The sequence below is a fragment of the Anolis carolinensis genome, chromosome 6 (genome assembly GCF_035594765.1).
Source record: "Anolis carolinensis isolate JA03-04 chromosome 6, rAnoCar3.1.pri, whole genome shotgun sequence".
Classification (NCBI taxonomy): Eukaryota; Metazoa; Chordata; class Lepidosauria; order Squamata; family Dactyloidae; genus Anolis; species Anolis carolinensis.
Genome location: NC_085846.1, coordinates 80,755,921 through 80,780,467, shown reverse-complemented (window position 1 = coordinate 80,780,467; position 24,547 = coordinate 80,755,921). Strand labels below are relative to the sequence as shown.

The following is a 24,547-nucleotide window of genomic DNA, read 5'->3' as shown; positions in this document are numbered from 1 at the left end:
ACCACACCTGGAATACTGTGTCCAATTCTGGGCACCACAGTTGAAGGGAGATGTTGACAAGCTGGAAAGCGTCCAGAGGAGGGCAACTAAAATGATCAAAGGTCTGGAGAACAAGCCCTATGAGGAGAGGCTTAAAGAACTGGGCATGTTTAGCCTGCAGAAGAGAAGGCTGAGAGGAGACATGATAGCCATGTACAAATATGTGAGGGGAAGTCATAGGGAGGAGGGAGCAAGCTTGTTTTCTGCTGCCCTGCAGACTAGGACACGGAACAATGGCTTCAAACTACAGGAAAGGAGAGTCCACCTAAACATCAGGAAGAACTTCCTCACAGTGAGGGCTGTTCGGCAGTGGAACTCTCTTCCCTGGACTGTGGTGGAGGCTCCTTCTTTGGAGGCTTTTAAGCAGAGGCTGGATGGCCATCTGTCGGGGGTGCTTTGTATGCGATTTCCTGCTTCTTAGCAGGGGGTTGGACTGGATGGCCCATGAGGTCTCTTCCAACTCTACTATTCTGTGATTCTATGATTCTATGAATCAGCATAATGCAACAACACTAATGATTTTGGACATGTTTTTAACAGTTTTATTGTATTTACATGTTTTTATCTGTTTATCACTTATTTATTTTATTATGTGATGCATTGTATTGTATATTTGCTTTGATTATGCGGCATTGAATATTGCCATCCGTAAGCCCCTCGAGTCCCCTTCGGGGTGAAAGAGAGTGGGATAGAAATATAATTCTAGTCGTGTCCAACTCTGACGTGTGGTGCTCATCTCCATTTCTAAGCTGAAGAGCCAGTGTTGCCCGTAGACACCTCCAAGCATATGTGGCCGGCATGACTACATGGAGCGCCATTACTTTCCCGCCAGAGCTACCTATTGATCAACTCACATTTGCATGTTTTCAAACTGCTAGGTTGGCAGAAGCTGAGGCTAACAGCAGGAGCTCACTCCACTCCCCAGATTTTAACCACCGACATTTCAGTCAGCAAGTTCAGCAGCTCAGCGGTTTAACCCGTTGCACCATCTGGGGCTCCTCTCATGTATTCATATGTATTGAATTGCAACTCAGTTTTCAATCACCATGGCCTGGTTGCCTGAACATTATGTCATTTATAGTCCAAAACATATGGATGGTGTCAGACTGATGTAATGTTTATAGTGACTTTTCAAAAGAATTGGACATAAAGTTACATCCACTGGATGAAGTGTGTGCCACTACAGTAAGAAACATCACCTGTTGGGATTCTATGTTTTAACTGTAAAAGGTTCAGGGATCCTTTAACACAAATATATTCTATTCCCCACACGTTTGCACCCTGACCTCTTGATGTGAGAAAGCCTAGTCCTGTTATTTCCAAGATGTGCTTTGGTCAAAAAACTGTAGGTGGCATGAAAGGATATGATTACAGTGACTAATTTATGGATGCAAACTATGTCAATGCAATCATATTGTAATTGCAGTTGGATAGCAATCTAGATATTCTCAGCAGGCACTAGCGGTGCAAATAATTCCCTCACCAGGCCCTGTCTGCTGTCCTCTTGCTATAGATTATTACTTCCACGTCGTATGTTGAATAATTCAGGTAATTTATTGTGTTCATAGTGTGGCACTCTTATGGTGCACAGATCCATAACATTTAGACTAGATTCTTCTCATTTCTTTTTGGAATGATTCCATTGTCATAAGTGCCAGGCTAGCATAGCGGGTTAAACCACCAGCTATAAAAGATCCTACTGACTGGAAGGTTGGCAGTTCAAGCCCAGGTCAAGGTGAGCTCCCGCCGTCAGTCCAGCTTTTGTTCACCTAGCAATTTGAAAACAATAATATAAGTAGATAAATAGGTACCACTTTGGTGGGGAGGTAAAAGGTGCCCTGAAAAACATGCCGGCAAAAATTTGACCCTCAGGGAGATAGAGCGGAATATAAATAAAGTATATAAGAGGATCCCCGATGGCGAAGTGTGTTAAAGCACTGAGCTGCTGAACTTGCAGACCGAAAGGTCCCAGATTCAAATCCCGGGAGTGGAGTGAGCGCCCGCTATTACCTCCAGCTTCTGCCAACCTAGCAGTTCGAAAACACGCCAATGTGAGTAGATAGGTACCACTCCGGTGGGAAGGTAAAGGCGCTCCATGCAGTCATGCCGGCCACATGACCTTGGAGGTGTCTATGGACAACGCCGGCTCTTTGGCTTAGAAATGGAGATGAGCACCAACCCCCAGAGGCAGACATGACTGGACTTAACGTCAGGGGAAACCTTTACCTTTTATATTATATAAGAGGTACTTGAGAGGCAATGGTTAAATAGTAAAGCTTTCACCATTCCTAGAACCCTGTACCTTTTGTTTGATATGCAACTGTTAAAAGCATAAAAGTCATTAGGAAATGAACATGGCAAATTTAACCCCAAAATTATGAGATGTCACAGATGAGTCTATAGGGCTCATAAAGAATCTCTGTATCTGATGGTTGATGTAACTGGGAATATCAACATATAAGGTCACCATGACATCTGGATGCTGTTAAGTATTCAAAAGACAAAGCAAATGCGATCACTGACAGTGTTAGTATACAGCAATGAATATTGAGGCTGCTGGGATTGGGAACAGAAGCTTGCCTCTCAGTGCTTGAGGGCAAGAAACTGGAAAGATGAACAGTCATTGATCCAGATCTATGAGAAATAGCAGGTAGGATCAGACCACATATAATAAACAAAGAAGATCAAACAAGAAGAGCTAAAAGGAACAGAACAAAAAATAAGACAGATGAATCATTCAAATAACATGCTTCGGTGCATAAGCAAAATACTTAAAGTAAGATTTACAAATTCAGGGTTATTGTGTGTTACATGCATATGTGGCTTCTTAAATCCCCAAGACAAAATAACATGATGGATGGTAATTTGTTTGTAATTTTTAAAGATTTAAGAAAAATAACAACAAACAATTTCAAGCATGAGTGGGCATGAATAATTATTTCCTAATCATCTGGAAGACTCTCTCTTTCCTTGTCACTTCACATTTGATAGAAGCCTTCCTTACCTAACTTTATACTTGCTTTGCTTTCACTCAAAAAGAAAGTCTTTTTAACCAAGAATTTTATTATTAGGTCTGCTCTAAAAGAAAAAGGGCCCCTGATGGCGCAGAGGGTTAAACGGATGAGCTGCTGAACTTGCAGACCAAAAGAAGTCTGGGGAATGGGGTGAGCTCCCGCTGTTAGCCCCAGCTTCTGCCAACCTAGCAGTTCGAAAACATGCAAATGTGCGTTGATCAATAGGTACCTCTCCGGTGGGAAAATAACGGTGCTCCATGCAGTCATGCTGGCCACATGACCTTGGAGGTGTCTATGGACAACGCCGGCTCTTCGGCTTAGAAATGGAGATGAGCACCAACCCCAGAGTTTGACACGACTAGACTTAACGTCAGCAGAAAACCTTTACGTTACCTTTACCTACTCCAAAAGAAGATTGAAGCAAGTATTTTTCATGAATGAGACTGTCATTAATTTTTAAAAATCTTTCCTTACAAGATTATTACAAGAACTACTAATACAAGGCTATTTTTGCATGAAAGCAATGTTTAAAATGTGAGATATGAAAAGAAGCAGAGAAGCATGACTACAAAGAAACCTCCCCCATAAAATCATGCTCAATGCTAGATTGTACAGTGGACTTTTAAGGAATTTGTCACATTACATTATAAAGTAACCACGAGACTCTCAGTCTTATTTTTTCCTGTTTATAAATGAGGATTAAGAAGGAAGATATATTGCTTAATATTTTATATTATGTTACGAGACTAATTAATTTTTTTTAAAAAAAACTTTGTTATAAGTTAAACTGCAGTTTTCTTATACAGTACCCACATGATTTAATGTAAATACTTTTGAACTCAGTGCATCCACATTGTAGAATTAATGCAGCTTGACCCTACTTTTAACTGCCATGACCCTACTGACCCTACTTTATCGAATCATGGGTGTTGTGGTTTTTCAAAGTCTTTAGCTCACACAACAATTTCCTTTTTTTTTCATGTCAGGAAGGACTTGAGAAACTGCAAGTCGCTTCTGGTGTGAGAGAATTGGCCGCCTGCAAGGACGTTACCCAGGGGACATGCAGATGTTTTGATGTTTAGCATCCTTGTGGGAGGCTTCTCTCATATCTCCACATGGGGAGCTGAAGCTGACAGAGGGAGCTCACCTGTGCTCTCCCTGGATTCAAACTGGCAACCTTCAGGTCAGCAACCCAACCTTCAGGTTAGCAGTCCTGCTGGCACAAGGGTTTAACCCACTACGCCATTGGGGGGCTCCTAACAATTTCTATGATTCCATATAATTGAGCCATGGCAGTTAAAAGTGATATCAAACTACATTAATTTTGCATTGTAGATGCACTCTCAATGGAATTCATCCAAACTTTTGGGAAGACAGAAATAGGGTGTTTGTTGAAGCTTATTTCCACTCAATCAAGTTTTGACTAACGTTTGTTATTCAATTAATGTTCCATGTTACAAATACACTCTGTGTACTAATAGATAAGATTTTATCATATAGTTGCCTTGCCTCATCAGATAATTTTGTTTGGAACCCCATTTATAATCCTCCTGTGTTTCCCAATGGCACTAGATTTTATACTTGTTCTCACCCTGTCTCACTTTCAGAGTTTCAGTCAAGATCAATCTGTTTCACGGGCCTCATTTGGCCCTCCCCATCCATTGGAGGTAGAGAATATGAATGGGTTATCTTTGCCAACTTTCTTAGGCTATTTAATCATCCTTTCCCTAATATAGCAGAAGATGTCTCTGACTACTCTGCCAGTGATTGTTAAGAAACATTTACCAGTCGTATGGTCTCTTGCCCAGAATTGGACAGGACAATATAAACTGGGGTTCTGTATCAGATCATGTCTTGCTTTTTGATTTACTGGTTCTTAAAACGGAACAAAATAATCTTAGCACTATGTTTGGGAACGGGACCTTTTTTTCTACAGAAAATTCTCACTCCAGGTGTTTTACCTTCTTGATATATGCCATTTTAAAATGATTTTTCTCTTTCTCTCTCTATTGCCCTACGCCCTGTGACATGATGGGACCCAAGTCTAAAGACAAATTCCATTTATGTTTCATATAATCCTTATAGCATGAGGGTAATTTTATACACAGTATTTTAGTACCTTTATACATGAAACTGCTGAACTTGCAGACCAAAAGGTCGCAGATTCGAATCTGGGGAGCGGAGTGAGCGCCTGCGGTTCGCTCCAGCTTCTGCCAACCTAGCAGTTCGAAAACCTGCAAATGTGAGTAGATCAATAGGTACCGCTCCAGCGGGAAGGTAACGGCGCTCCATGCAGTCATGCCAGCCACATGACCTTGGAGGTGTCTATGGACGACGCCGGCTCTTCGGCTTAGAAATGGAGATGAGCACCAACCCCCAGAGTCGAACACAACTGGACTTAATGCCAGGGGAAACCTTTACCTTTACCTGTACATGAAACAAAGTTTATGTATACTGAATCATCAGAAAGCAAAACTGTTACTATTTCAGCAGTCCATGCAGAAAACTTTGCGTTCTGGAGCAGTTCAGAATTCGGGATAAACCTGTACCATATTCCTGTTGCAGCTATGAGCTGTTAAATCAGTGGTTCTTAACCTTCCTAATGCTGCGACCCCTTAATACAGTTCTTCATGTTGTGGTGACCCACAACCCTAACATTATTTTCATTTCTACTTCATAACTGTCATTTTGCTACTATTATGAATTGTAATGTAAAGATCTGATATGCATGATATATTTTCATTCAATTGACCAAATTTGGTACAAATACCCAATACACCCAAATGTGAATACTGGTATGGTTGGAGGGGAGGATGATTTTGTCATTTGGGAGTTGTAGTTGCTGGGATTTATAGTTTACCTACAATCAAAGAGCATTCAGAACTCCACCAACAATGGAATTGAACCAAACTTGGCACATAAAACTCCCATGACCAACAGAAAATACTGGAAGGGTTTGGTGGGCATTGACCTTGAGCTTTGGAGTTGTAGTTCACCAACATCCAGAGAGCACTGTGGACTCAAACAATGATGGTTCTGTCAATTTAAAGCAGCGCAGCAGCAGTTGGATGGAGTCAGTGGAATGCTGAACGCAGAGACATCAGAGACGATGGTAAAACTATATACAAGTTTTACTGAAAGCAGTAATCAAGACAAACAGAGTTGTAGACAATGGACACAGGACTTGACTCTCAGCAGACAGCACTCGACTCAACTCAGAACAGAACAGAACAGATCTGATGCAATCAGCAATGCACACACACTTGTGTCTGGACACTCCCTGGTTCCAGCCACACATCAAGGACATCACAGCTTCTTAGCAATTAACTCTTTCCAGACTATGTTACACTCTGGATAATGCAATCAGTATGCAATACAGACAAGACACAAATTTCATTTAAACACTACCAATACACAAATCCCACATTAACAGGTTCTAGACCAGACTTGGCACAAATACTCATTATGCCCAAATGTGAACACTGGTAGAGTTTGGGGAAAATAGACCTTGACATTTGGGAGTTGTAGATTCTGGGATTTATAGTTCACCTACAATCAAAGAGCCCCTTGAATCCCACCAATGATCGAATTGGGCCAAACTTCCCACACAGAACCCCCATGACCAACAGAAAACACTGGTCTGAACCCCACTCATGACCCCTCCAGGGGTCCCGACCCTCAGGTTAAGAAATGCTGTGTTAAATTATAAATATTTGTCTTGAGGATTCTCTCTCAGTTTACTGTGCTTGAATATGACTTTAGAGACCAGAGTTCGAATACCCATTTGGATGACCTTGGACAAAACATTCTCAGTCTCAGAGGAAAGCAAAACAAACAAACAAGAATCCAGACCTAGTTTCTACTGCATGCCCTCATTGTATCAACCACATCTTATATCCACATGCACCTGGTTGTATTCTGAAAATATTTACTGATATGGATTTCTCATGGTACTTCTTAGCAGTAGCAAACATGCCAAAAAAAGCTACTATACGTTTGCTCAACCTCTTCTGACTTTCTCAGAGAAAGAATTAAAAATAGAAGTAAAAAATATAAGCGTCCACTAATTCTTACAACAGAATTAAGTATTTCCTTCCAATCTCGCATAAAATTTCTGCTGAGAAAATAGCTCATATTAGATATACAGAGTCTGTCTCATTGTACCCAAAATGAATTACTGGTGAATTGATTGAATACTTTTGTACTACAATAGTCTGGTTGCAATGCTGATATAAAACCACGACAGTTTTGGCACAATATTCTGTTGGGTATAATAGTAATCGATGAAGAGAGTCATGTGGTCCCTGAGATGTTGCATTACTCCCACCATAGTACATTTTTGTAGATATTGAAGAAAAAGATTTTTCTCTCTTGGGGCCATCAGATGCAAGTACTGTAGTAACTCTATGATGCTGATTAGATTAGGCTTTTAAGAGTTTAATAAAGGTCATATCTCTTGTTTGTACTTGACTCTTCCAATATTGCTTTTCAGTGGTCCTTCATGAACATCCCTTTGTGTATAGAAAGGGATGCTCATCATTGCATTATAAAGATATCTTCTTTTCCCTACATATAGAGAACGTTTTGTACGTAAGAAAATGCAATATTTTCATATAACAGACTAAAAATTAATGCAATAACACCTGTTATATGGGATATAATTTACATAAAAGTAGTAAACTGCTCCAAAATCCCAAAACTCCTTGCAAATCTGTAATATTTTCTGTATATTGCGTTTAATTATGTATGTATGTTTTTTATTTAAATTATTTTAGGCTGCATATTTTTGAATCAGCAGGAACAATTATTCAGCCATCTGTTAAGGAAAAAGGCTCTCTTTTTCGATACTATACATGCATATTAGTTATATTTGGTAGCCAGGTACCCTACCTAATTTGCCCAGAAATCTCAAGGTATCAACTTGAAATATAAGTAAAAATGGCAAGCATTTATATGGCTATTGTCCTTTGCATTGTGTACAGATAGATATGCTATTGACATTTAAAGGAATTTTTAAAACAGCATGTTACATATTGACTGATGGTGTGGAAAAGCCCTGGGGTAATTCTCAAAATGTGAGTAGCAAAATGTCATGGTGTAAATCTCTATTATTTGCTTGTGCAGCAAAATAATAACTATTGACTATAGTAACCAGAATTTAATTTTGCATTGTAAGATATAGAACTACTTGTTTCTTTTAAGTTTGCAGTGCCTTTGATCTGTCAACTTCGTGGTGCTGAATATTTTTCCAATAGAATGTTGAGCATATGAAATAGCTTTTCAAAGTGATATTTTCACTGTAAAGTACACATTATACCCCTGTTGTGTATGCAGAACAGCTTTTTAAATTTATCAGACACTTTTTGGAAGCATGCTAACTAGCTTTTAAATGTTGTTATGGAAATTTTTTTATTAAACTAGATTTCTACAGTGTAACAACCTGTAAATACATTTCACAAACTTCAAAGCTGTAAACAGGATATATCTTAATTTATTTCCAAACTTTTTATTTTTGCTCTAAAGTGGGCTCAATTCAAATACTGGTCCAGGAGACAGCCAGAATCATGGTGAATTAAGCAGCTATATTTTCCTATCCAGATGATACTTTCTGATTTGGAATACTTGCATATACATAATGAGATGTCTTGTAGATAGGACTCAAGCCTAAACATGAAATTTTATATATATATATATATATACACACACACACACACACACACACACACACACTAATATTATGCTATACTAATATAATACAGGGTGTTTGAAAAAGAACTCCCTAGTTTTAATGTAATTTACATTAAAACTAGGGAGTTCTTTTTCAAACACCCTGTATATTGTATATACATATAATATTGATAATAATATTATAATGTAATACAATATAATAATAATACCCTATTTTAATTGTATATTATATATTACATGTAATATTACTAATACTATTGCAGTATAGTCGTATAGTAAAATATAGTAATATATAATGCTTATATTGTGCTATGCTAATAATATAATATATTGTATGTACATATAACTTGTAAGCCATCCTGAGTCCCCTTCGGGGTGAGAAGAGCAGGATATAAATGTTGTAAATAAATAATTGAATTATATATATATATATATATATATATATATATATATATATATATATATATACACATACATATACACATACACACACACATACATACACACACAGTACAGTTTCACTTATCCAACATAAACGGGCCGGCAGAACGTTGGATAAGTGAATACGTTGGATAATAAGGAGGGATTAAGGAAAAGCCTATTAAACATCAAATTAGGTTATGATTTTACAAATTAAGCACCAAAACATGTTATACAACAAATTTGACAGAAAAAGTAGTTCATTACACATTAATGCTATGTAGTAATTACTGTATTTACAAATTTGGCACCAAAATATCACGATGTTTTGAAAACATTGACTACAAAAAAACGTTGGATAATCCAGAACATTGGATAAGTGAGTGTTGGATAAGTGAGACTCTACTGTATATATATCCCTTATTATACACAAAACCTGAATACACACTATTTTTTTAAATAATTTTGTACATGGAACACTTTGTATACCTTGAGCCACCAGAAAGCATAGATGCCGCTGTCTCACCCAAACATGTGGACAAGTTTTGAAAAATATTGAATTTTGGGAACCCCAGAGGTGCATCTACAGTGTCTCAATGCTATGGCTCAATGCTACGGAATCCTCGGATTTGCAGTTCAGTGAAGCATCCGCAATATTTGACAAAAAAGGTCATAGTCCTTGTAAAACTACAACTCCCATGACCCCATAATACTGAGCAACATTAATTCTGCATCCCGAGATGGTGCATCCCGAGATGGTGACACCAATACTTTCTGGTGGTTCAATATGCACAGAGTTTGTTTCATGCAGAAAATGATTCAAGAACATTATGTATACAATTACTTTAAGTTTTGTGTTTAGCAAGATGTCTATGCGCCTTAAGTGACTTCTGTGTTTAGACCTTGGTTTATGTATACAATGTACGCAAAGTTTATTTCAGTGGCAGAAAGGAAAACAAATTAAATATCCAACGTCCACTTCAAGCAAAGCTTCAGTGTTCTCAGTCAAATTTGGGAGTATTTTGAGATACTCAGGCTGTTCCTCGTTTAGGCCCTACTGATACACACCATTTGATACAGTTTCAAACTGGTCTTGAAGTCAGTGGTTTTTCTGTGCTGATGATTACATAGGAAATCTTGGAACCAGTTTTTTGAGGACTGAATGGTGATTCCACAAAAACCACGGAGCACCGATGCACATTAAAGCAGGACGTTGCCCAGGGGACGCCCAGATATTTTACCATCCTGTGGGAGGCTTCTCTCATGTCCCTGCATGGGGGTTGGAGCTGACAGACGGGAGCTCACCCTGCTCCTGCCAGCACAAGGGTTCAACAGAAAGGAGGAAACCATTAAAATGAACAAAATCTGGTTACCAGTATTTTAAAAAAACTCTAAAATTAGGACAGTAAATAAAGAACAATACTCTGAAAACTGGGGAATTCCAGACAGGAAACAATCAGGGCCAGCTAACACCTCCCAACAAAGGATTCCTCAAGGCAGAAACCAGCTAGGTTTTGAAGCTGCAAGGCTTTTCAATGCTAATCAAGGTGATTAATTGCAACATTCACACTTGCCTCCAAAAGACAAGAGTTCTTTCTCCCACAGATATATACACTTCCCTTGCCTAATGTGTTGTTGAAGGCTTTCATGGCCGGGATCACAGGGTTGTTGTATGTTTTCCGGGCTATATGGTCATGTTCCAGAAGTATTCTCTCCTGACGTTTCACCCACATCTATGGCAGGCATCCTCAGAGGTTGTGAGGTATGATATATTCCTTGCTTAGTTTTTCCAACATACCTCACAACCTCTGAGGATGCCTGCCACAGATGTGGGTGAAACGTCAGGAGAGAATGCTTCTGGAACATGGCCATACAGCCCGGAAAACATACAACAACCTTCCCTTGCCTAGTTTCTAATATACAGTAGAGTCTCACTTATCCAAGCTAAACGGGCCGGCAGAAGCTTGGATAAGCGAATATCTTGGATAATAAGGAGGGATTAAGGAAAAGCCTATTAAACATCAAATTAGGTTATGATTTTACAAATTAAGCACCAAAACATCATGTTGTACAACAAATTTGACAGAAAAAGTAGTTCAATACGCAGTAATGTTATGTTGTAATTATGGTATTTACGAATTTAGCACCAAAATATCATGATATATTGAAAACATTGACTACAAAAATGGCTTGGATAATCCAAAGGCTTGGATAAGCGAGAATCTACTGTATTTCACAACCTCTGAGGATGCCTGCCTTAGATGTGGGTGAAACGTCAGGAGAGAATACTTCTGGAACATGGCCATACAGCCCGGAAAACATACAACAACCCTTCCCTTGCCTAGTTTCTAATATATTTCACAACCTCTGAGGATGCCTGCCATAGATGTGGGCAAAACGTCAGGAGAGAATGCTTCTGGAACATGGCCATACAGCCCGGAAAACATACAACAACCTTTCCCTTGCCTAGTTTCTAATACAGTAGAGTCTCACTTATCCAACACTCGCTTATCCAAAGTTCTGGATTATCCAATGCATTTTTGTAGTCAATGTAGTCTATACATTGTGATATTTTGGTGCTAAATTCGTAAATACAGTAATTACTACATAGCATTACTGAGTATTGAACTACTTTTTCTGTCAAATTTGTTGTATAACATGTTTTGGTGCTTAATTTGTAAAATCATAACCTAATTTGATGTCTAATAGACTTTTCCTTGATCCCTCCTTATTATCCAACATATTCGCTTATCCAACGTTCTGCCGGCCCGTTTATGTTGGGTGAGACTCTACTGTATATTTCACAACCTCTGAGGATGCCTGCCACAGATGTATGCTCGGGCTGTGGCGCAGGCGGGAGAGCAAGCCAGTGCAATTAACTGCAGTGAATCACTCTGACCAGGAGGTCATGAGTTCGAGCCCCGCTCGGAGCCTGTTTGTCTTGTCTTTGTTCTATATTAAAAGGCATTGAATGTTTGCCTATATGTGCAATGTGGTCCGCCCTGAGTTCCCTTCGGGGTGAGAAGGGCGGAATGCTGTAAATAAATAAATAAATAAATAAATAAACGTCAGGAGAGAATGCTTCTGGAACATGGCCACACTGCCCGGAAAACAGCAACCCAGTGGATTCCGGCCATGAAAGCCTTCAACAACATATAAAACCCAAGCTCCACTTTAAGCACACCTCCAGCACTCTCAGAGCCCTTCCAAACAGGCCCTATATCCCAGGATGTGAACCCAGGTTTTCTGCTTTAAAGTGGATTATATGAGTCCGCACTGCCAGGTAATCCGGGAGAAACAGAAAGCCTGGGAGTAGATCTTGGGATATAGGGCCTGTCTGCCTAATTGTTTGGACACATTTGAGGCTCTACTTCTAAGAGCCACACCAGTCGTACCCGCAGCTGGCAGGCCTGGAGGAAACGCCTCCTGGGGGCTGCCTCTCCTCCTCCTCCTCCTCCCTTCGCCTCCTCCTTTCCTTGCCTTTCCTCCCTCCTTCCTTCCCGGGGAGGCGGCGTCATCAGGCTCCGCTCCCCAAATGCCGGGCCCGCCTTGGCACATGGAGACGAGAGCCGCGCTCTTTGGGGCAGCAGCGAAGCCAAGCAAGACCTGAAGCCCGCCTGCCGCCTTCTCCACTCCGCTTCCTTTGTGTGTGTGTGTGTGTATTGGATAGGGAGAGACCCGCGTGAGCGTGTTTGTGTGGCGGAGGTGGAGCCGCTCGCTGCCTCTCTTGTCAAGCCTGAGCGGCGAAGGGAGGAGGGGGCAAGGGCGAGGGCAGGCGGCTTTCTAGTTCCCCGCCTTCCCAGAGAAAGGGACCTGGACGAAAGAAAGGGGCAAAGCCACCAGGAGCAACAGCAGCACGTTCTCGGCTTCGGCGGCGAGCTCAGCCCCAACGGGTGCTGCTGCTGTTTCGCTCCCACCGGCTCCAGCCCTTTGCCATGGGTTGGGGGCCTCAGCCGGAGAGCAGCAGCAGCCGGAGCAGCAACACCTGGACTCGTCACTGAGAAGCCCTGCCGAAGGAGGATGGCCACCTCCAGCAACTCCAGTCTATCCGGCTCCTCGGTTTCCTCGGGTAAGTTTGGAAGCCTCCTCGCCTCACTGTTGTCCCTTCTCTTCTCTCCCACTCAGTTCATTTCTAACATTTCTACTCACACTAGGTATGAGAAGGAGCTCTTTCCCTCTCAGTGCTTGTACAATATCTCCCACTTAGTCCAAGGTACGGTTTGTTTCTAACCTTTTTATTTTAGGGAAGAATGAGGTAATGTATATGAAAGTTGGGTTTGTTTCGTGTTTTCTGGCCATGTTCCAGAAACATTCTCTCCTGACGTTTCGCCCACATCTATGTCCCTCATCCTCAGAGGTTGTGTGGTCTATTGGAAAAACGAAGCAAGGGGGGTTTATCTATCTGTGCGAGGTCCAGGGTGGGAGAAAGAAAGAACTCTTGTCTGTTGGAAACCAGTGTGAATGTTGTCGATTAGCATTAATAGCCTTGCCAGCTTCAGGTCCTGGCTTCTTCCTGCCTGGGGGGATCCTTTGTTTGGAGGTGTTAGCAGCCCCTAATTGATTCATGAGGGGCCCCTGGTGGCACAGTGTGTTAAAGCGCTGAGCTGCTGAACTTGCAGACCAAAAGGTGCCAGGTTCAAATCCCAGGAGCGGAATGAGCGCCCGCTGTTAGCCCCAGCTCCTGCCAACCTAGCAGTTCAAAAACTTGCCAATATGAGTAGATCAATAGGTACCGCTCTGGCGGGAAGGTAACGGCGCTCCATGCAGTCATGCCTGCCACATGACCTGGAGATGTCTATGGACAACGCCGGCTCTTCGGCTTAGAAATGGAGATGAGCACCAACCCCCAGAGTCAGTCAAGACTGGACTTAACGTCAGGGGAAACCTTTACCTTTACCTTTAATTGATTCATGTCTGGAATTCCTCTGTTTTCAGAGTGTTGTTACTTATTTACTGTTCTGATTTTAGAGTTTTTTTAATACAGTAGAGTCTCACTTATCTAACACTCGCTTATCCAACATTCTGGATTATCCAATGCATTTTTGTAGTCAATGTTTTCAATACATCGTGATATTTTGGTGCTAAATTTGTAAATACAGTAATTACTACATAGCATAACTGTATACTGAACTACTTTTTCTGTCAAATTTGTTGTATAACATGATGTTTTGATGCTTAATTTGTAAAATCATAATCTAATTTGATGTTTAATAAGCGTTTCCTTAATCCACCCTTATTATCCAACATATTCGCTTATCCAATGTTCTGCCGGCCCATTTATGTTGGATAAGTGAGACTCTACTGTACTAGTATTCAATTAGATTTTGTTGATTTTCGTGGTTTCCTCCTTTCTGTTGCAGTTGTCCACATGCTTGTGGATTTCGATGGCATCTCTGTGTAGTCTGACATGGTGGTTGTTAGAGTGGTCCAGCATTTCTGTGTTCACAAATAATATGCTGGATCATCAAGTGCTCTGCTATGGCTGCCTTCTCTGGTTGAATTAGTCTGCAGTGCCTTTCATGTTCCTTGATTTATGTTTGGGCAACGCTGTGTTTGGTGGTCCCTATGTAAACTTGTCCACAGCTGAATGGTATACGGTAGACTCCTGCAGAGGTTAGCATTCGTTGGATTTTTTTAGTGAGTCGCTGCTTCATAACTGTCATTTTGCTACTGTTATGAATCGTAATGTAAATATCTAATATGCATGATATATTTTCATTCACTGGACCAAATTTGGCACAAATACCTGTACACCCAAATTTGAATACTGGTGGGGTTTTGGGGGGGGGGTGATTTTCTCATTTGGGAGTTGTAGTTGCAGAGATTTTTAGTTCACCTACAATCAAAGAGCATTTTGAACTCCACCAACAACGGAATTAAACCAAACTTGGCACACAGAACTCTCATGACCAACAGGAAATACTGGAAGGGTTTGGTGGGCATTGACCTTGAGTTTTGGAGTTGTAGTTCACCTACATCCAGAGAGCAAGGTGGACTCAAACAATGATGGATCTGGACCAAACTTGGCACAAATACTCAATATGCCCAAATGTGAACACTGGTGGAGTTTGGGGAAAATAGACCTTGACATTTGGGAGTTGTAGTTACTGGGATTTATAGTTCACCTACAATCAGAGAACCCCTTGAATCCCGCCAACAATAGAATTGGGCGAAACAGAACCCCCATGACCAACAGAAAATACAGGTCTTTGGCAACCCTTCTGAACCCCTGTCACAACCCTCACAGAGGTCCCAATCCCCAGGCTGAGATACGCTACTATAGAAAAGAATGAAGTAAGACAAGGAGGTCCTCCCCTCCCTGTGGGCTTGTCTCCCACTTAAACCAAGGTAGAGTTCATTTCTAACATTTGTAGTCTAGGGAAGAATTGAGGTATGAAATATGAAGTCCTCTCCTCCCTGTTATTCATCTCTTAGAGTCATGAAATCATAGAGTTGGAAGAGACATTGTGGTCCATCCAGTCCAACCCCCTGCCAAGAATTAGGAAAATCGTATTCAAAGCATCCCTGACAGATGGCCATCCAGCCTCTGCTTAAAGGCCTCCAAAGGAGGAGCCTTCACCACACTCTGAGGCAGAGAGTTCCACTGCTGAACAGCTCTCACAGTTTGGAAGTTCTTCCTAACGTTCAGGTGGAATCTCCTTTCCTGAAGTTTGAAGCCATTGTTCCGCATCCTCCAGGGCAGCAGAAAACAAGCTTGCTCCCTCCTCCCTGTGCCTTCTCCTTACATCTTGATACATGGCCCTCATCATGTCTCCTCTCAGTCTTCTCTTCTGCAGGCTAAACATGCCCAGCTCTTTAGACAGCTCCTCATAGGGCTTGTTCTCCAGACCCTTGATGATTTTAGTCGCCCTCCTCTGGACACATTCCAGCTTGTCGACATCCTCCTTAAATTGCGGTGCCCAGAATTGGACACAGTATTTCAGGTGTGGTCTGACCAAGGCAGAACAGAGGGGTAGCACGACTTCCCTGGATCTAGACACTATACTCCTATTTATGCAGGCCAAAATCTCATTGGCCTTTTGAGCTGCCGCATCACATTGTTGGCTCATGTTTAACTTGTTCCCCATGATGATCTTTTTCACATGTACTGCTATTGAGCCAGGCATCCCCTATTGTGTATCTTTGCATTTCATTTTTTTTGCCTAAGTGGAGTATCTTCCATTTCTTCCTGTTGTACTTCATTTTGTTAATTTTGACCCATCTCTCAAATCTGTTAAGATTGTTTTGAATTCTGCTCCTGTCTTCTGGAGTATTGGTGATCCCTTCCAATTAGTATTAGCTATGTTCTCTCCCATTCAGTTTATTTCTAGCATTTTTGCTTCAGTAAAGAGTGAAGTCCACTCCTCCCTGTTGTCTCTGGCTTCTCTCCTACTCAGTTCCAAGTACAGTTTAACCCTTAGGGAAGAATTGATGTTTGAGAATGAGATGAGGTTTTCTCCTCCCTGTTGTTCCTCTCTCCTTCCCCATTCATTAAGGTATGAGACTGAGGTTCTCTCCTCCTGTGCTTCTTTCCCATTCTTTCCCAGTCCCAGTTTATTTCTAACATGTTTACTGTAGGAAAGAATGGGATATGCAAATAGGGTCCACTCCTACCTGTTGCCCGTCGCTTCTCTAACATTTTTAGTTTAGGGAAAGCTGAGGTCCTCTCCTTTCTGTTATTCCTTGCTTAGTTTAAGGTACAGTTTATTTCTAGCATACTTACATTCAGGAAGAATGGGTTATGTGGATGAGATCCTCTTCTCCCTGTTGCTGTTCTCTTCTCCCCCGTTCAGTCCAAGATTCAGTTTATTTCTAACGTTTTTAGTTTAGTGAAAAATGAGGATGAAGTCGTGCTCTGCTACCCCAGTCTGTACTGTTAATATGTTCCTATATTGTAATTACAACTTAAATTACAAACAGGGTTCTTTACAAAAAACAAAAAAGCTATCCATGTAGAAATACAAAAAGCTGTTTTATGTCAAGTGAGACTGTTGGTTCCTGGAACACAGTATCCTATACATCATGGCAGCTCTCCAGAGTTGTAGATTATAGTCTTTGGGTACACCTATACTGTAGAATCAATGCAGTTTGACATCCGTTTAACTACCATAGAATCATGGGAGTTGTAGTTTAACAAGGTATTTAGCTTTCTATGCCAAAGAGTGCTAGTGATTCACCAAATTAGAAATCGCAAAATTCCATAACATTGAGCCATGGCAGCTAAAGTGATGTCAAACTGCATTTGGTTCTACAGTGTAGGTGCACCCTAGTTCAATATTACATGCATTGGTTCAGCTCTCCAGAGTTTGTGATCTATATAATATTGAATGAACACATAACTAATTTTTCCCTGTACATAAACACACACTTACTCCTGTACTGAATGAAGATGCTTGTACAGGCTGAGTATTCCTTATCAGAAGATGTATATAATATTGAATGAACACCTAACTATTTTTTCTCTGTACGTAAACACACATACCTGTACTGAATGTAGATGCTTGTACAGGCTGAGTATTCCTTGTCAGAAGTGCTTGGGAATAGAAGTGTTCCATAGATTGGATTTTTTTGGAGGGACGGATTTTGGAACACTTATATATGACGGGATATATTGGAAGTAAGAGTCAATTCTAAACTAAATTAATTGCCGGTTCATATACACTTTTGACATGTCACCAGAAGGTACTTTTATGCACAATATTTATACTAATTTTGTGTATGAAACCAAGTTTGTGTACATTGAGCCATCAGGCGTCACTATCTTAGCTACCTTTGGATTTTGGAGTACTTCAGATTTCCGGATAAAGGATACTCAAGCTGTATGAGGTCTGGAAATAAACCTAGTCCCAACTAATATTCCAAGGTGGCTGTATGGCTTGAGTATCTCATATCCAAAATACACAGGATCAAAAGTGTTTGGGTTTTTTTTTTTTTTCAAATTTTGGAAGACTTGCATATGCATAATTAGTATTTTGGAATTCTGGATAAAGGATATTCTACCTGTATCCTGCTTCATATGTAAAAAGTAAAGGAGAAGAATAGATGTGTGCATTTCTGGACACCTGAGGAAAGGAGTGAGAGTAGGAAAGTCTAACATCCTAAAGCTTTCTCCCTTTATCTACTTTGATTCCGGTCTTCCAAAAGTTTCTGATTACAGATCTTGGCAATAATATGTGATCCATGAGTAGAAAGTGTCAGAGTTCTGGGTGCCTAGGAAGTGTACACCCAGGTCAAGGCAAAAATTGCATGAATTGTGCTCTCTTTTCATTCTTTATTCCTGAGACATAAAGGTATAAAACCGAAGCACCAGGAACCTCTAAAAATAGCTGTGGTTGGCTGAACAGGTTGCTCCAAGTGTGATTGCACCTGTTCAGTTGCCAAGCCGTAGAGGAAACAGTATAATATCAGAGAGACCTAATTTTACCTTCTCTTCACCTTCTTACATGGACTGGATAAATCTTTGTGTGATAGCACTTTTTATTGAGGGCTGAGGAAATCGTTTAGCAAACTTGTGCCAATTCTTAATTATATTCTTTGGTTATTGACTACTTGCAAAGCACACAAGAGAGAATGCTTCTTGTTACTGTAACGTCTGGGCATCAAGAAGAGATCTGAGAAAGATCTCTCCACAAAAGATTTGAAAGCATTTTTTAAAGCCCAAGACTGTTAATTCTTGTTAATATAATTTGGTTGGAACAGAAATGTATAAAGTGCAATCCAGTGCTTATTTACTTGAAAAGAAGCCTCACTGGTTTTCGTAGTACTTTACTACACATGTGCAAGCCTATGCATGTTTTACTTGAAAGCAAATTCTTTAGTGTTCAATGAGATTTACTCTCTTGAGATTAGGATTGCAGGTGAAAGGACAGATATTCTCATTCCGCAAAGTACTCGTACTATAAAGATACAATAAAGCATTCTGTCACCTGCTTGAATACTTTGTTATTGCTGCTGTTTATTGTATTAACCATAAGCCACTGCTTTATTTAAAGCTATAAAATTTAATGCTACCAGAGATTGAGAATGTTAGCAGTTTGGTACTTGTGGGGCCTAGAATTAAGACAATACCTTTAGCAGATTGAAGATATAAATATTCCTTATCTGATCTTAATCTTTACCTCATTTTAGTTTGTTTGGCAGGCATACCTTAAGCAATTTACATGGGGTTTACATTTAAATCAAGAGAAGCAATGTGTGAAACTCCTGAATAGAGATTTGGAGATTTGGGCCATGCAGAAAGGCAGGACTCAAATAAGAAATCAAAAGTATTTTGTTTGGTTGGCTACTTTTAATTTTTTTTCGCATATCTGAATCCAGGTAAATTGGTCACAAGTATTTTAATATAGCAACTGTGGTCATCATTTACTTCTGTATTTTTCATTCATTTCTTCAAAAGAAAAGTGCAAAGGCTAGTAACTGATCTATGGATCAGTATTTGTATTCACACACACACACATATATCTTGCTACTCATTTTATAGCCTCTTTGTAATATGCCTAAGATACTTACTTATATGTATACAAATCAGTAAATGAGTGGACTGTGGAATTGGAAATAATTAGCACTGAATATAGTACATATTGATAGTATTGATAGTATAACTATCGAGTCCCCTCTGGGGAGATGGGAGCGGGATATAAAAATAAAGTTATTATTATTGTAACTAGATAAGGCAGATGTCATGTCAGGTGAAGAGCTACCAGCACAAACAGTTACACCTGATGGCTTTCATGATGATGGGGGGTGGGGGCACCCAAACCTGGGGAATGCAGGATGTGCCATCTTGGGACACGTCCAACTGTTTACATGGATCCAAAATTGCAGTTTGCTCCAGATTCTCAGGAAATATTCAAGACCACATTAAGCAGCTTTGGCCCACATTAACCCAAATCAGCTCTATGCATATGCATCATTTAACTGATTTTCCCACCCTTTGATAACCAGTCAGTGTAGATGTGCACTAGGACTGGGAAGTGCAGCAATGAAGAAACCAGACAAGATCCTGAAGTGTAATTATATGAAGGTTGAATGAAAAGTAATGCTTCCACCTTCGTTACTTCAGTTTGGATGAGAATATTTTAATAAATCAAACGTAGAAATAATCCTTAGAATGTGCTCTTTACCTGCCACTATTCATTTTTCCACATAATCACCAGACAATTGGATACATTTCTGCCAACGATGAACATGTTTTCTGAAGCTGTCACTGAAGAAGTTGACACTCTGTTTCCACTACCAGCATCTCACAGTACCCATCATGCACAGATCTTCTGATAGGCAAGCAAAGCAATAATGTGACCCACACATTCTTGTGAAATGCCGATTATGCTTGAAATTTCTCTCTGAATGACATGACAATCATCCTGACTCAATCTGTCAAACTTTTGCTTGTGAAATTCGGTGGTTGCTGTCACAGGACGTCCAACTCTTTGTTTGTCACGCAAGTCAGATGTTCCCACCTCAACATCTTTAAACTTACTCGCCCAGTGACGCACAGTACTCACATCAACGCAATCACCATAAACAGCTTGCATTCTCTGATGAATCTCCTTTGGGGTGACATCTTCTGCTGTCAAGAATTCAGTGACTGCATGTTGCTTAAGTCGCATTGACCGACCGTCAGTGCAGGGTTCCATACTTCGCACTTTAACAACACAACTATTCAATGCTAAGGCTTCCCGCCAAACAGAACTGTAGAGGAGAGTCTACTGAACAAGCCAGTACTGCCATCTGTTGAGGAGTTACGAAGGTGGAGGCATTACTTTTCATTCAACCCTCGTATATATAATTGAGTGTTAGAGGTAGGGTGGACCAACCATTGTATTTCCCATTTCTATGTTGGTTGTGAAAGCTGGACAATGAAGAAAGCTGATAGAAGATTTTTTTGGATACTGTGGACTACTAAAAAAGACAAATAAATGGATCCTAGAGCAAATCAAGCCTGAACTCTTCCTAGAAGCTAAAATGACTTAACTTAGAATGCAGTAGTTTTGTTACATCATGAGAAGGCATGACTCATTAGAAAATACTATAATGGTTGGTAAAGAAGAAGGCAGTAGGTAAAGTGGAAGAACGGATTATGGATAGATGGACTTAATCAAGGAAACCATGGTCCTCAGCAGAGGCGGTTCAACCACCAGGCCAACTAGGCAGTTGCCTGTGGCGCCATCTTGCTGGGTGCACCATCGAGGCAACTCCTGTCTCCTGCGGCTTGCTTCCGCAAAGTATTGAAGTGCTTTTTCTGTTGATTTGTTGTAAAATATGATGTTTTAGTGCTTAATTTGTAAAATCATGTAATTTGATGTTTAATAGGCTTTTCCTTAATCCCTCTTTATTATCAAACATTTTCGCTTATCCAACGCTTTTATTTTTCAGTGATTGGTTTGGGGGGGGGGGGCGCCAAAATTCTGTTCACCTACACTTGAAAAATACCTAGAGCCGGCTCGGGTCCTCAGTCTGCAAGACCTGAGCAGAACAGTTGATAGTCTTTCATTCATAAGGTCGCCATGAATCAAAGTTAACTTGACAACAGTTAACAACAACAAAGCGGGGTCTACTATATATAGATTTATCAACTACCACAGCCTCTTCATATTCGTTTCAGTTAAAATGTCAGTATTTTCCCTCTTCAAAGTATCCAGCATTTGTGGCTCCAGTGTATCTGACTCCATGCAGTTTCAGTTGGGCTGCCTGTGGTTTTTATTTTGCATAGCTCAGCAAGTTTTGGAGCATTTTCTAATGGCATCTAACCACAGAGCCCAGCTTTTAAAAGCGAACAGCCATAGCGTACTTGGTTTTAAGAGGAATAACTTTTGCAAATGATATATAATTATTCCTCTTCATTTGACTTTCCATCACAAGATGCTTGAAAAGGGAAGAAACACATGACCTGTAAATAGCAATACAAAATCAACATAAATATAAATTGAACTTAAAAAATGATGTTTTTGCTTCACAGCTATTCTTTATTCAAGGAAACTTGATTAAAAGTCAGTTTAGGAAGAGATTCAAAATGTGCCACAGAGGTCATGTTTTGTACTTGTAACTAGAATTAACTTTGTCTTTGGTTTGTTGATGTGGCATGTACAAAGCCAGATTTGTTAGGAAACTCATGACAGAGGGCAGCTAGAATGGCATATTGGCAGTTTCTTATTCGTTTTTTTGTTAGCTAGCAGCCGGGCACAGTAAAGTACATGGATTGTACAGCTTATTGGAGAATTGGAGTGTTGTGATGGAGAATGGTGATTCTTCAAGTTACTGATGTCTAGAGAACAGCAAACAAGATGATCAAAGGTCTGACAACCAAGCCTTATGAGGGGCAGCTTAGGAACTAGGTATGTTTCGCTTAGAGAAAAGAAGATGGAGGGGTGATAATGTACCTATCTTTAAATATCTGAAGGGAGATCATGTAGAGTAGACAATGGAGCAAGTTTGTTTCCTGTTGCTCCAGGAACTAAAATCCAAACTAATACAAATTACAGGAAAAGAGACTCCACTTAAACATTAGGAAGGACACTTAAGAGCTGTTCAATAGTGTATTAGATTGCGTTGGAGAGTGGTGGACTCCTTCTTTGAAGGTCTTTTAAAACAAAGATTGGAGGGGCATCAGAATGCTTTAATTATGTGTGACAAGGAGATGGACTAGATCAGTGGTTCTCAACCTGGGGTCCCCAGATGTTTTTGGCTTACAACTCCCAGAAATCCCAGCCAGTTTACCAACTGTTAGATTTCTGGGAGTTGAAGGCCAAAAACATCTAGACTAGATGGTCCTTGTGGTCTTTTCCAATTTTAGAATCCTCTGCTTCTCTGTTTTTTCAATTTGCTGTAAGCCACCTTGGATCCCATAACAGGAAAAAGGGTAAAATTATAAATATAAAATAAATTAATTAAAAATTAAGCAACAATTATTGACTCACCCTTTGTGCCATGGGTCCTGCTCTGAAGCTCATGCATGATATCTCTCCATAGATAGAGAAAAATTCATACGCGGCCACCAGATGCAGCTCCAATTGCATTTAGTTTAGTTTCGACCACACAGAGAGAAAGGTCAGGGCTGTCTGTAGCCAGCAACGACAAATGAAAGTAGAGTATTATGCTTACTTAGGCCAGCAACATAGTTTTATCTGAAAGATTTTGTAATGGTCAGGGACTTATAAAGGTCAAAAGATCAGCTGGTATGGCTGATTTCTCTTAATCTATTTGCTTTGGCAGCATACCTATCTGACATCCCTTAGGATATAAGCATGTATACTCTTATATAAGTCTATAAATTTAGTCAAAAATTGCCCTTTAAAGCTGTTGACTTATTCACGTGTCACAATAAATACTATACCTTAACTCTTTATTAAAAAAAGGAACCACTCCCTTCTCTAATTAGATTGGTCAAAGGTGAAAATTTAGTCCATCTTGGAATAATCTAAAAGAAGCATTGACCACCTCTACACTCTCAGGAATGGCACTGTTTCTGTCCTTTTTGAATGTTTGTGTTGGGAAAATGACGACTCAGCATCTGGCCTACTGAGGCAGTGCTAGGGCTTTCCCTTCTCCTCAGACTAGCCCTCAACTTATTCATGGGGTCATATCAAAATTCATCATTTTGGCCCCAAAACATGTGCTCAACATATACATGGGTACATATGGTTCTAAACCTGCTATGGTTTGATCATATAAAATGCTAAGTAAGGATAGAAAGAAGATAGATCTGCAAATACTTTACACTTTAGTTCCCATACTCCCCGACCTATTAGCTATCTTGCATAATGTGATGTGATTTGAAACCTGAAGGATCTGGAGATCAACCTTCTGATCATCCCTAGGTTAGGGTGGTTTTGCCTCTTGGATGCTTGTTAGTGAGAAGTTACAACTTGTCCTAGGCAAGTTAGGCAATTGACAAAATACAAGACTGGGTTCTTGTTTTTTCTGCAAGGTTAATTAAACATTTGTTAGGTGGTGTAATAATGGACACAAAAGTGATTCATAAAGCTGCACATATTTAGTAGCCACTCCTATAGCTTATAATTACAGGTGCCATGTTAACCTAAAAAGTTTATGAAGTAGTTTACTTTAAAGATTTTGGACATAGGTAGGCATTGTTGAGAGAAAAGAAACTTCTCAAGGATGAAGCCACCCATGCTGTCACCTATCTGTCAGTTCAGTTATCATTTTGATTCTTCGTTTTGTAATTCTAAAAGGCATCAAATTATTCTGTCTTCCACTTGATGTATTTATAGCAAGCATGTGAGGATTAGATGAAAGAACTGAGCAATCAGGTGAAAAATTGTGTGCTAGTCAATATGGTTTGGGATGGGGATTTTTGCTCTGCTGCATATGGTACAAGCAGTTCAGCTTGTGAACTGCTACACTGTCTTGTGCAATTGGGTGTAAGG

The 24,547-nt window shown here is 40.2% G+C and overlaps 1 protein-coding gene across 2 annotated transcripts in view; it reads left to right on the top strand.

The window, feature by feature from the left end:
- The first annotated feature begins 12,525 nt into the window (after positions 1–12,525).
- The window catches only part of chn2 (chimerin 2), a 178,695-nt gene continuing 166,673 nt past the window's right edge, over positions 12,526–24,547 (top strand). For both annotated transcript variants that reach the window (XM_062958033.1, XM_008117029.3), the window contains exon 1: positions 12,526–13,230. In XM_062958033.1, the coding sequence (XP_062814103.1) occupies positions 13,182–13,230 (49 nt within the window). In that variant the 5' untranslated portion in view covers positions 12,526–13,181. The remainder of the gene's footprint in view (positions 13,231–24,547) is intronic.